Here is a 12,954-nt window from a genome sequence, read left to right on the forward strand (position 1 = left end):
AGGAACAAAGGAACTGGGCTACATGGCTGGATACCAGTGTGAATTACCCAGTCTCCCTACTTGCATAAAATAAGACTGAATACAGTACAATGTTTTGGAACGCACTTTAACGTTTGCTCTATAGGCTGAATACTGCAATGATGACATGTCAAGGTTGTGGGATTCCATATCACACTGCACAGTGAGAGCATCTTCTGTTTTGTGATATGAACAGCTGAGCATGTGGCAGATGTTGACGTTCATTGTTACTTGCAACTGGAATCACTGAAAGACCCTAAGAGGCACTTCTGAAAGGAGTTTTAAAGAGCACCTGTATAAAATATGTCTACGTTTCTGTTTGAGCATTTGGGAAAAAATTTGTGATAGAGTTTGTAGATGTTTCAAGCGTTTCATATGTGTGTGTTTAATGGAATGGATTGCCACTTTGCTGAACATAGTATCAAATCGGCTTTGTTAATTGAAAAAGATTTTTCACATTATTGCTAATGATGTGACACAGTTTTGTTAGAGATGGTGCATAAAATAGTGCTACTTGGAATGACATTAACGTATGCATTTAAATTCCTTCTTTTCCATTTATGTGCATTATTGATTTTATTTCATTGCTGGGGAGATAATGGATTTATAATTAGAATACAGTCACCATAATCAATGATGAGATTATTAGTCTTATAAATAGAACTTTAAAACTGCTATGAGGTAATTTCCCAGTGTAACGAAGGATCAATAATTAGAGGTTTGCTTTGAATCTTAAAGCAGTACTTGTGAGAGTCTGGCATGAACCACTTTTAGGGAAGTGAGTCCATATAAATCATTATACAAATTGATGTTGTGGTTTGACACTGTGAGAAGTTGGCCTGTTATTATTTTAGTTTGGTGCTCAAGTGCTTATGAGTTAATTCCTCTGGGTTTGCACAGCTGGCAATCTCTCAAAATTGGTCAAGTTTGTTCTTTACTGGTATCTAATTTGGAGGAAGCATCTGAAAGGAGCCTGCTGCTGTATTTTTGATACTGTTGGGCAAAGATAATGGATCTGCTATTCAGAACCTCGCACTCCTCAAAAGGGTGGTAATGTTGGTCAAGGTGGTTACAGCTGCTGTAGGAAGGTAGTGGAAAGTGAAGGGGAGAGGGTCCCCTTAGGATGACTGGCTTTGAGCATGGTCTGAGTTTAGTTGGTCTCTGCAGAATAGCTGTGCAGATATTGCTTCTGTTCTCAGCAGCCTCTGTGGATGACTGAAATTCTTATGGGGAGTTAGTGACCTATGGGAGTTAGTGACTAGTTAAGAAAGACCAGTGAAAAGGTAGATGTAAGTTGTAAGAATATTTTTCTGTAATTGCTAACTGCCTAACCCTCTAATTTGTCAAGATCTCTCTGCAAGGCCCCTCCACCCTTGAGGGAGTCAGCAGTTCCTCCTAATTTAGTATCATCTGCAAATTTACTTTGTATGCGTTGTTTAGGTGTGTCTTAGGTTACTATTATGTGTGTCAAACCTCACTTTGCCCTTCTTTGCCCACTCATGTTTGGGAAGATCTGGAGTTCCTCATCATTGGCACAGCATTTAGCTTAGCTACCTGAAAGACCTTTGGGACATCTACAGGGAATCATGGCTGTTTCTGCATCTGAGTTGCAGAGTTTCAGCATGGGAGAGTAAGCAGTGAACAGCCATGAGGAAGAACCAGCAGCACCTGCACATCTCCTTCCCTGATTTGAAAGGTTGGCGTCCTTCACCAATTATCACATAGTCTGAACTGTCCCTTGGAAACTTAATGCTGCTTAATAAGCTTGCTGGCGATATGCTTTAGATTTTGTTGTACTAAAGAACCAGCTTTCACTTCATGTAACTAGGGCTTGTATCTCTTCAAGTGAGACGCACTAGTCAATAGGTGCCTTGTGCTTGGTAGCTGTCAGGCAAATTAGTCCTGAGAGATGTTCTCTTTAAAGTAGTTATGTGTAATATGTAAGCAGTTCAAGCATGATTGAAAAAGAAATTAGGTATGACATTCTCTGGCCACTTTTGTCTTTTATTTGCTGACATTGAATGTCAATTAGTGTCACAACATAATTGCAAAATAATGTAATAAAAAGGAGATACAATTCTTGGAAGCATGATGATTTTGTTTTACAAAACAGAGAAAGCAAGATGCAGTGAAACTTGGACTGAGTTGCCTGAAGTCACTGAGAGATTTTGTTGCAGCCTTAGGAAGGCACTGCAAGTTCTGCTTCAGAGATTTGTGTGTGTCCTGTGTTTTGTTGCTAGAGACTCATCTGGCCTGTGGAACTCAGTCCTAATGGAAAAGCATTTGTCTTCTGGTAGGAAAACAAATCCTAAGCTAACGGAAATTTGCATTATTATGAGCTTGTTAATGAATTCCTTTGCTTGCTCATATCAGCCTCTGACAAAAAGCAGGGATTCAACTATATATTTGTCCATTCGAACAAACAGTTCATTTTTAATTTTGACCACAATGGTAAATTAAAACACCCCGAGCAGTAAACAGCAATATTTTTTTTGGCTTTGGAAGCTGTAACTATTGCAGTGTCAGCAGGGATGGTTCCAAGCAACATTTTCTGATGCTTGCCTGGAGGCATTAGAAGAAACCGTTCCTCTAGTCTCACTGTTTTAAACTGATTGTACATGGAAGGTCCTGACTTTGAGAGTGTGTATGTGTAGCAGAGTCTGTGCCCTTCCTGACCCTTTCATGTCCCCCCAGCTTTCCAAGTGGTGGCTTTATGTGTACAAACAGGAGAGTAACGTTTGTGTGTTTGGTCAGAGAGCTGTGAAGGAGGAAAAAAAAAAAAGTATTGCTTGCTGCTTCTTTCTGCACTGCTGTTCCACATGGCTGAGGTGTGAGGTCACCTGTGTGGGTACTGAAGCTTTGGCTGTGGAAGGCTGAGTCAGAATAAGAGAATGCTATCATTGCAAAGGTGTGAATGGGAGCAGGGGAGCAGCAGGTTCATCGGTGCCCCCTAGCACCTTTATGCTTTCAGATCCTTGGGCTGCACTCTTTCTAGCCTGGGAACACAGGCAAACTGAAGGAAAGAATGGACACTTCAGAGACTAAGGAGGACAGCCCAAGATCTGCCCACAAGTTTAATAAATCTCTGGGACTGAGGAGCATGGTTTATGTGAGATATGGGCCAGGGCGAGATCAGGAGCCCCTGACCATAGAGGAACTTTCTTCTCCATCCTTGTACCGCACAAGACATCAGCACTGGAAGCATGTTGGGTATCCCTGTAGGTATCCCTCATTTGTAGAGTGAGGACAGTCCACGAAACATACTCTGCATGATTTTTGGTAGTGAAGATACAAATCTTCAGTGTGTGATAGTAATTCAGATAATAGACCAAAAAGTAAGAGCCCCATAGAGCTCTTCTCTCTCTGCTTTTGGATCTCCTACAATGTTTTCCTGTCTGACAGGCATTCCTATTTCTATTTAATTCTACTTTTCTGTGATGTTTTTTTTTTTTTTTCCCCCCTTCTGTCTCATCTTTGAAGATAAAACAATAAGCCAGGCATTAGCAACTCTTGTAGCTGTAAACCTATTTCAGAGAAGGGACATTATGCTCTGTGTTTGATTCACATTGAACACACAATGCTCATAAAAGTCTGAATGTACAGGTTTAGGCATTCTTGTTACCACTTTGTAGCTGTGGGTTATGAAACAACTACAGTAGTGTACTGTGGTTGTAAAACTACCTTAGTTATTTTATAATGAGCCCCAACAGAAACATTATCAAAATGTAGTATAAAGTCTGTCCAGAACATGTTTCATTTGATGATGTATACGTGGTTAACTTTACGTCATGCTAGTCAACCTGAGGGGGAGACATTTCACATAGGAGGCATATGCTTGGGGGGTAGGAGGCATTACATGTAGTGTAAACGTTACCCAGGTGGAGATTTATGCCATGTTTCCTCTAGTTAGTAGGTCATAGAACTTTGGTATAAAACATTTAGGGGGGAAATACTGTTTTGTCGTATACGAGCAAGAGCCTTAATAGACTGCGAAATCATTAGATCAAACAGTTCTTACAGTTCAGTTTGCTGTGACGTTGTAAGTCAAAAGTGGAAAATAGCAAGTTAAAGCAACTACTTAAATTCTGCCTTTTGGCCCGCAAGTCAGAAAGGGGTAAAAAACAGCTTGGGAAAAAGAACAGTCCTGGTAGAGTATCAGGATTGATGTTGCTAGAGCTTCAACTGCAGTTTATTAGTGAAGTCCTGCTGAATGCATTCGCTATGGGACTAGTTTTTGGAAAGATAATAATATTGAGTTTTGATTGTACAGGTGTTTACCAGATATGGGGTGATGTTTCTGTAATTTTTCTTCCTTCCCTCTTCTATGAGTTTGTCCTTAATACTCGCATTTAGATGTTGAATCTGATTACTTTCTTCTGCAGTTCTCTTTAGCCTTCTGGTTTTCTTTTACCATCATAGTGCTGTCCAAGGATTGATCTATTTTTCTCTATGTAGATTTTTATATTCCCTTGTTTGCTTCTTGCCTGTCAACAGGCTTATGTTTTGCACAAGTTGCAGAGGTGAAGTGGCAGCACCTAGCTTGGCTTTTTTGGATCTGTGGATAAAGGTCAATGTCCAGAGAATGGAAATGCTCAGAAAATTGAAAACATTTCAGCTTAACTTTTGGCTATGTACTTCAAACTTGTTAAGAGCTTGCTAGGGTTGTAATTGTCCTTTAGATGGTAATGACTTGACAGCATACTATGTACCTGGAAATTTAATCTATGTCCAGCTTCTCTATAGTGTGATTTTAGACAAGTCTGACTTGTTTAAACATGGACAGATGTTTCCTGCCATCTGGTCACAGCAGGGAACCTGTGTGCTGGGAACTGGGGATGGGACAGGGGATGCCCTTGCCATACCCAGCGCATCTCTGCAGCGTGAGGATGTCAGGTCAGCTCTGTGTCTCTCTGTCCTCGCCCTGAGCTTTCAGGAACTTGGACTGGGAGCAACCTGTGCCGCAGTTGTTTGCTGTGGCCCTGTCAACCTTGGTTATACGTGTAGATGCTGCCAGCCAAAATGCAGCACATCCAGCACTGCTCCCACATCCTCAGGATGGGCACTGGGACCCCAAACCAAAGCCCTTTCATCACGGATGCACTCAGACCTGCAAAACACCTGGTGTGACATTCTCAGCTCTTGCCTTTGCTATGCTCTTATTGGCACCAGTCCCTGTATGAGTTCAGAGAGAAAGTAAAGGGAGGCAGCACTATAGAGCATTTTTGGAAATCCTTCCTTTGAGGATTGGCTGTCTTCCAGAGAGTTAATGGTTTTTATCACCTCCACGTTTTTCTTAGAAAATTAAAAAAAAAAGAGAGAGAGAGAAAAGAAAACCAAAAACAACTCAACACATTAATTTCTGGATGGAGGCCTATGATATCTAAAATATTCAGCAACTCTTTATAGTGACAAGTTTGTGATTTCTGCGCTTGGATTTGAGTGATTTATGAGAATGTAGTAAACAGAAGCACAGTTCCCTTTCAGCCACATGCTGGAGTCTTTTCCCTGTGCAGAATTCTGTGCTTAAAAAAAGAACTTTGTAGAGTTACTCCTGTTGTTCTAGAGAAATATTTTCCATATGTAGTCCCCAGAAGAGAAGGGTCTGAGGTGAGAATGAGGCACGAGATAATTGTCATGCTTAAATTAAAAACAAAGCCCACTTAGTTGTACCATTCAGCATCCATAGGAGACACAATCTGAAGCAGGAGTGCGCAAGAGAGTCCCATAATCTCTGTTTAGTTTTCCTGCCTCAGGGCGAATGACTGAAAAATTTCCTCATACCTGAACTGGATTTTCTTGAACCGGTAACAGTCTTAGTGTGTGACTGCAAGGAGGGATGTACCCATGGAGCTGTTTCTCCTAAAACTTTGAAGTCATCCTTGGTTAGCTGTTGTCCTCAGGTATTCTGTTTTCATTTCTTTCTCATGATCCATCTTCTCTTTTCTTAGCTGGTTTCCCTGTGCTGAAGCGGGCCAGCCTCGAATATTCCATTTTGCAGAAGTACTGGCACGATTCAGGAACCTAAATCGAAGAGGACGTTTGTGGGATTGCAGCCTGGAAATGCCTCAGGGCATGTCCCCTTGGGCAGGTGTGTGCCTGTTTGGTCCAAATGAGCTCCTTACCTGATTTCCACCAAACATGCAGACAGTGCGCATGTGGTGCACAGAGGTTTAAAAAAAAAAAAAAAAAAAAAAAAAAAAAAAGGGGGTTGGGGAGGAGGGCAAAATGAGAACATGGCCATCAATGTTTGACTCTGTAGCCATCTTCCTTTTGGAAAGCTAATTTGTTTTCCTGATTTATTTATCTGTGCTGAAACGTTGCTTTAGCTAGGGATACTGGATGTGCCTGTAGGAAGGTTGACCCTGTTCTCCTCAACAGCGGAGATGTAGCTGTATCCTGGAGAGCTGAAAATGATTGTGCTGGAAAATGCTTTCACGTTACATAGTGCAAACAATCCTTGAAATTAGTCCTAAACTTGGAAGAGCTTGTATGGCTTTTTTCACAGCTTCTTGGTAAGAATTAACATCAGTCTTCCTGCAGTGTTTAAGAATGCTAATTGAGTAATTGAAGATTTCGTGAAAAAGGTATGGATTGTCCTCAGCGCTAGGCTTCTGATGAATTTATCTTGTTTGTCTTACTTCACTTTTTCCCCCTCTACAAGAGTCAATGGTTTCCCATTGTCCTCATTCAGTGTAAATTTCATGCAAAGAGCTGAGAAAAAATACTGTCAAATTTACCCAGAAATTGTAGTTTGAGTTTTTAAGAGTGTGGGAATGGCAATTTATCAGTGTCCTGGGCTGTTCTATGATTCTATGATCCAACTTAAATATGTTGGCTAGGAAACGGTTGTTTGAAAAGTATAAACCATCTGCTATCTGAAAAATGAGTTTAGATTTGGATGTTTTGAGTTAGGTGCCTGATATGTCCACAGTCATTGGTCTCTTTTAGAAATGTAGGCTTTTAAGTTCTCATATAAATGAAAAAGTGGTGAAGGAAGCATGTGTGTTATCTGTTGCTCGTGTTTTTGTTAAACGTGAATTGCTTTTATGGGAATTGACCTGTCAGAAGATGAATACTTACAAAAAAGCAAAACCTGATCTGGTTAACAGATTCCAGCCAGTTCTTGTAAATCTGGCATGCTGTCTTGTAAAATTCTCTAAAGTTTTCTGATAAAAACAGTTTTTTATCTTCAACGTATGCATATGTTAAAGTATTACAGGTTAGAAACATGCTGCTTCTTCAGTATTCTTTTTTCAATATTTTGCTTAAATGTGACTTCTTTCTTTCAAAATCCTGCTATCTAATGTTGTCCTGTTAAAAGCGAATGAAAAAATATGCATACATTTTGGGAATTCAGCTTTACCCTGCAATTTTTAATCTGAGACAGTGCATGTGATAAGGCGTGTTGTGGTTGTCTTCCTGGCAGAACATAAGGGGATATTCAAAAACTAATGCTAGGAGTGGCTGCTGGTGGGGTTTCCTTCCCTCTTGTGCTGGCCTCTGAGCATGCCAGTCCCTCAGTATACCAGCTCTGGAGTTTCTCATCCCTTCTCTCCAGGAACCAGTGTTGCTCCACCTCGCTTCATCACTTTGCTGTGTAACTCTACTTTCATCACTCAAATTGCTTAATTAGGTGAAGCCTAGGGTGAAGTGTGGTGCTGTGTGCAAGTAATCACTCAGGGCAGCTTGGTGTTACAGCTGATACAGCAGCTTAGGTCAAAGATCTGAAGTCCACCTTTTCCACATTGGCATTTGATTGTTTCTGTGATGTGTCATGCATTCTTCTTTTGGTTATTCTCTTATGCATCTGATGTATATTTCCTAATCCATACACTTCTGAGCACTCAGTAAGCTCTTCTCATTAGTAGCATTTCACATCAGTTCAGGTAACTCAGAAGATAGCACATTTGGATCTTTCCCAGTCTGCACATTTTTCTCTGGGTGCCACATACTTTCCATGGTTGGCATAGGTCAAGACCATATGCTTTCCCTATGAATTTGTTCATACTCAGGTACCTGCTTTATCCACTGCATCATAGTCCTCTTTACTTCATCATTTAGTTTCAAGCAGCTAACCATGTGAGCAAATTTCATCCTTCTCCAGTTCTCATTTCTTAGCTGTCCATGTGTGATGGTTCAATGTCAGTAGCTCATGGCTGGTGTAGACAGACTTCATTTTCTGTGTGTGTGTGTTACTGATGTACCATTTTTTTTGTCATTCTTGATCTATAGCACTGCTAAGAAATCTAATCTTCTGGGACATGTGTATTACAAAGTGAAGGATTTTTGTAAAAGGTTATTTAAATCTTCAAGTTAGGCTTTCAGCACAAGTAACTAGGATTAAGTTAATTTGTTCATATATTCATCTGTCTCAGCATCAGATCTCTGAAGTGTGGTCTACAAAAGCATTTTTTGTTGCAGCATTGTATGATAAAGCATTCGTCACCTCTCCCGTTACGATAACAGCGTCAGCCTTTGAAGTGCAGACATTCTGAAGAGCTGAATGCACTTCCTCCTTGTTGACTTCTCTGGGAACTAGGAATTCAGCAGTCAGAACCTATGGGAATGAGTCCAAATGAACCTCCAGACACTCAGCCAAGCACTGCGTGGTTGGCAGAGTTTTCCTGTGTTTGATACCTAATAGCAGGGTTGCTTCAGTTCTTATGAGGGCAACTCTTTTTTCAGTGTCTGGGAAAGTTTACTGTCTGTGTGTAGCTGGGAGAGCTCTGTTACCATGTTTATATATCTGTAGATGTAAAACATGATCTACAGCAACACAAAATTTAAAATTTGGTGGCATCCCAGGAAATACTTAATTGCATTTGTGCTTCATTACAAGACTGTCTCCTTTTCTGGAATTTATTTTAGCTAATTAGTTGGAAATGTCAAAGTAGCATTTCAGATGTCAGAAATGTCATATATTATCATATGTGAAGCAATTACCTCTTTTGACAAATATTTATTGTGGTGTCACCTTTAATTAAATCTTCAGTACTCCTAGACAGAGAGAGCAGGTTCTTCCTAAAAGGAGTCCTTCCAGCACTGACAATGGGTGTTTGACTGTGGGACTTAATTGAACTTGGTTCTGAAAGAGTTAGTTGCTAGGGAGGATATATCGACATGGCACAGTTTCACAATGCTAGTGTCTGTCATTTTGGCAAAACTGTAAAACAGCCACCTCCCTCCAAACTCAGTCTCAGATGTCGCAGATCTGTTATGCTGAAGAAGATGCAGCTCCTTTTGTTCTTCTTCCGCTGGAACTGCTTATAGGAGACAAAAATGCCATGTGCTTATCCATCTTAGCTGCGCAATGCAGAATTGCAGGCCTGTATAAACATTTACAAAAAATCAAACTTTTTGTTTGTTTTGTTTAGTACCTGGAGTTATTCTTCTGGAAACTTTTTACAAATGTGACTCTGGTTTTTTCCTCTTGTACAGATAGGTCTTGTAGATGATGTGCCACTGAGAAATAATTTCTGACAGTTATAACTGAACCAGATAAACAGCTCTGCCAGCTCCCAAATAACACTTTAAAACAAAAGGGTTCTGCTTATCGTTTTCCATTTCTTCATGCCTGTCAAACTATTTAACTGTGCATTACCCATCACAAAAGGTCTCTGTGTTTTTCTGCTTGTCTGCTGCAGACATGGCTTTTACCTTCTCTGGAGGACCTTCTGTAGTACGCTTGTCCAGCTGTATCGCTCCTCAGCTCATCTTCGTGTTCATGCTCACACTCTTTGGAGATACTGCATGTAACTGTTCCCTGTCATGGCCTGAAATTCAGCAGGAGTATTAACTTATATTTCCTTTTATTTCTTTTTCAGGCAGAAACAGCACCAGAAAGTGTCTGGGATGGTCCCAGTGTTCAGGTTAGCTCAGGACAGAACAATTCCGACCCCACAGGACCCAGTGGCTCAGCAGCTTCCCAGAGCTTGGTGGCTCCAGCTGGGGTCTCGGCAGGTGCCTCGGCTGCAGCTTCGTTCTTCATCAGGTTTGTCACCTTTCTGTTTTTTGTAACTGCTTGTGGATTTCCAAATGGTTGTGAAATGTTCTTGAGAGTTTTTTGATGGGTAGAAGGTGAAGTGTTTGGTGCTGGTTGCTGAGAGGTAGAGATGGTCATCTGTGGCTTTAAACTGCCAGTGGGGAGCAGGGATGTGACACTGACATCCCATTTCTCTCTCGGCAGACTTGAGCAGGAACCTTAGTTGACCAAAACCCAATCACATACCTGTTAGTCTTTATCTAGTCCTTAATGGACATTTCTACCTGTAGCAAATCTGGTTTTCAATAGTTTTTCCTTGGAGCAAAAGCTAAAATAACAAAGTTTTTACACTTGGATCAAAACTAAAAGAGGCTTTTATTTAGATTTTTTTTTTTTCAGAAGCATGGCCACGTGTGCATATATAAGTTGTTTTTTTTTTTCTTTTCGTTTTTTTCCCCTTGTTGGTAGCAACAGTTAAAATGGTTTAAGACTTTTATAGCACTAGGATAGTGCTAGAGCAATCTTCTTTTTTCCCTGTTCTTGGGTCTTATAATGAAAATAAACTGTTAGTTTTGTTTGTGAAACTTTTGTTGTAATTAGAACTGTTGTCTAAATGCAATACGCTGTCAAGCAGATGGTATTTCAAGCAACAAAATTCAGGGCTTTGTACTTGCATTCCAAACTCCTTTTTAAATTCAAAACTGAACATGTTTTGAGACAATGTTGAAAAAAACATATGTCTGTGAGTGACATTAAAGTAAAATTTATGCACTGAGGATCCTTTTTATTCTTGTAAAAATTGTATTGTTTCTTTTTCCTTATTTTTTTTTTTTTTTGCAACATTTGAAAAAACGAATTTTAAATTGTAATCTGAAGTCAACGAGAGCTCTTCAGAAAATAGCACTTGGGCAGATGAATGTGGTACGATGAGTCTGAAGCATTAGGTATCTGTGTACCACTATGCTTCTATGCAAGAGGTAGGGAAAGGTCTGTGCCAAGTGTCGTGTGTGGAAGCTCATGTTGTGGGTCTGTGCTGCAGGTTTAAAGTCGACATAGAGAAATGTTGCTGACAGAGGATAATGTGTTTTGTTTTAAGATAGTTATTTGAAGTTGGTGTGAGTGGAGAGGAAAGTGAGCGGAAAAGCTCAAACTTTTTTCTTTTAGTTAACTAAAGACAGGTGAATCCTTTCCATAATATCTACAGTGGCCAGTTGAACAACTTTTATTGTAATACTGGGGGTATGAACAACTTGATTTTAACCTACTGGAGTAGATTAAGCTCTATGATTTCACTGGAGAATCCAGAAAATAGCACGTTTAAAACTGAGAGAAAGAAATCAGTGCCTAATAATCTGAAAAAAAGATCCCAAATCTTTTCCTCCAAGTGATGCTTCTGTCACTGGTCAGCAAAACACAGTTCTGATTTTATTGTAGAGACGGGTCCTTGCTAATGATCGTCACTGGCTTAATTGAAAGATTCTTCAAGTCCTCAGTCTTGAAACAAGGCTGAAAATGACATCACTGTGTTTGGATCAGGCCCTAATTGCTTCACATGAGTCTGTCTTTTGCCCTGACTGAATCAGTTTTACAGCTTTAGCAGCCATGTGCTAGCTAAAATGTTTCATAATCCATTAGTTCCTTGCTTATTCCCTATGCATTTTCTCTGTCCAAAGTTCTCGTCATTATTTTAACCAAATAATAGGGCTGATTGATTTTTCTTAAATTTTTTTTTTAATTTATTATTTTTTACAAAGCACTCGTTTCTTTTAGCAGTTACCCAAGTTAGTATTTTCATTATTTTTAACTATATTGCTGATAAATGCATTTCAGCTTCATTTCTCAGTCTTCTCAGAGCCCCTCTTAAGAGGTTTTTATTTTTTTTTATCCCTAAAAGCAAGCATTCATGGGCAGTCTTATGAAGATAGGAGGAGAGAGAGTTCCTATTTGATCCCTGGCAGTCATATATTCATTGAACAAGTCCTCAGGTGGATACTGTTGCCTAATCCTGGCCAGGCAGATCCATCCCCATCAGCATTAATCTCCGTCTCCCACAGCTTCCCCTTTGCTTCTGATGTGTCCTGCTGTGAGGATCTATGGATCAAACTTTCAGTGCTGTCCCCTCCTCTTGTTGCTGAAGTATAGCCCTTGGGAGGAAGAGGAGGAAGTCTTCAGAGATGAGAGGGAGACAGGTGCTGGCAGAAGCTGGGGTATAGGTAACTTATTCTGGAAGTGTTAAGTATTAGAATCAACAGTTCTAACAGTTTTTCTTCAGTCATGGTGATCAGGATTGATTGATCTAAGCTTTGCATGCCTATGTCTTTGTCCCTTTGCACAATCCAACTTTGAGCAATTGGTAGAAGGTCATCTCTGCCTTGAATCCTTAGTAGCAGTGTCTTCTCTGTCCTTCACCTCTCATTCAGCTAAGCCTCTCTCAGCAAGCACCACTGGCAAATGCTGCAGTCCCTATTCATCATATTTTCTGATTATTCCCTTGTGATCTTTCTCTCTGTAGCCACTTAAACTGTAAACTTAATAGCAGGGCCAGTCTGTTATTTGAGTTATGTAAGCCTGGAACACATTTTGCCTTATTTGCTTCCAAAGTAAATACAGTTAATATATTGAAGATTTTACAAGCAATGTTTTCTTTTCTTTTTTCTTTTCCCCCCCAAAACATTCTCCTCTTGTCTTTCTATTGAGTACTTCCATCTTTACAGGAGTCCTTTTTAAATAGTGGCTGTGGATGGGCCTTTTCCTTTGGAAGAGGGCTGTTTTGTCGTAGAAATAAAGTAGCTAGGCAAAAATATGCATGTATATTAACTTTCAGTATATGAGGGTGCAGGGTTAGTTACTTCAGAAGACAAAGCCTTTGTAGCTTGCTTGTGGAAACTGCGTCTGTGATTTACTTAGCAGTGGCAACAGTAGATCATGAATAAAGGCTTCCAGTCTTGTTCTTC

General features: G+C 40.1%; 1 protein-coding gene across 2 annotated transcripts in view; it reads left to right on the forward strand.

Annotated features, from left to right (window-relative positions):
- The window catches only part of KIF26A (kinesin family member 26A), a 97,328-nt gene that overhangs the window by 38,921 nt on the left and 45,453 nt on the right, over positions 1 to 12,954 (forward strand). For both annotated transcript variants that reach the window (XM_048949021.1, XM_048949022.1), the window contains exon 4: positions 9,843 to 10,009. In XM_048949021.1, the coding sequence (XP_048804978.1) occupies positions 9,843 to 10,009 (167 nt within the window). The remainder of the gene's footprint in view (positions 1 to 9,842; positions 10,010 to 12,954) is intronic.

Source organism: Lagopus muta, chromosome 6, assembly GCF_023343835.1.
Source record: "Lagopus muta isolate bLagMut1 chromosome 6, bLagMut1 primary, whole genome shotgun sequence".
NCBI classification, from domain to species: Eukaryota; Metazoa; Chordata; class Aves; order Galliformes; family Phasianidae; genus Lagopus; species Lagopus muta.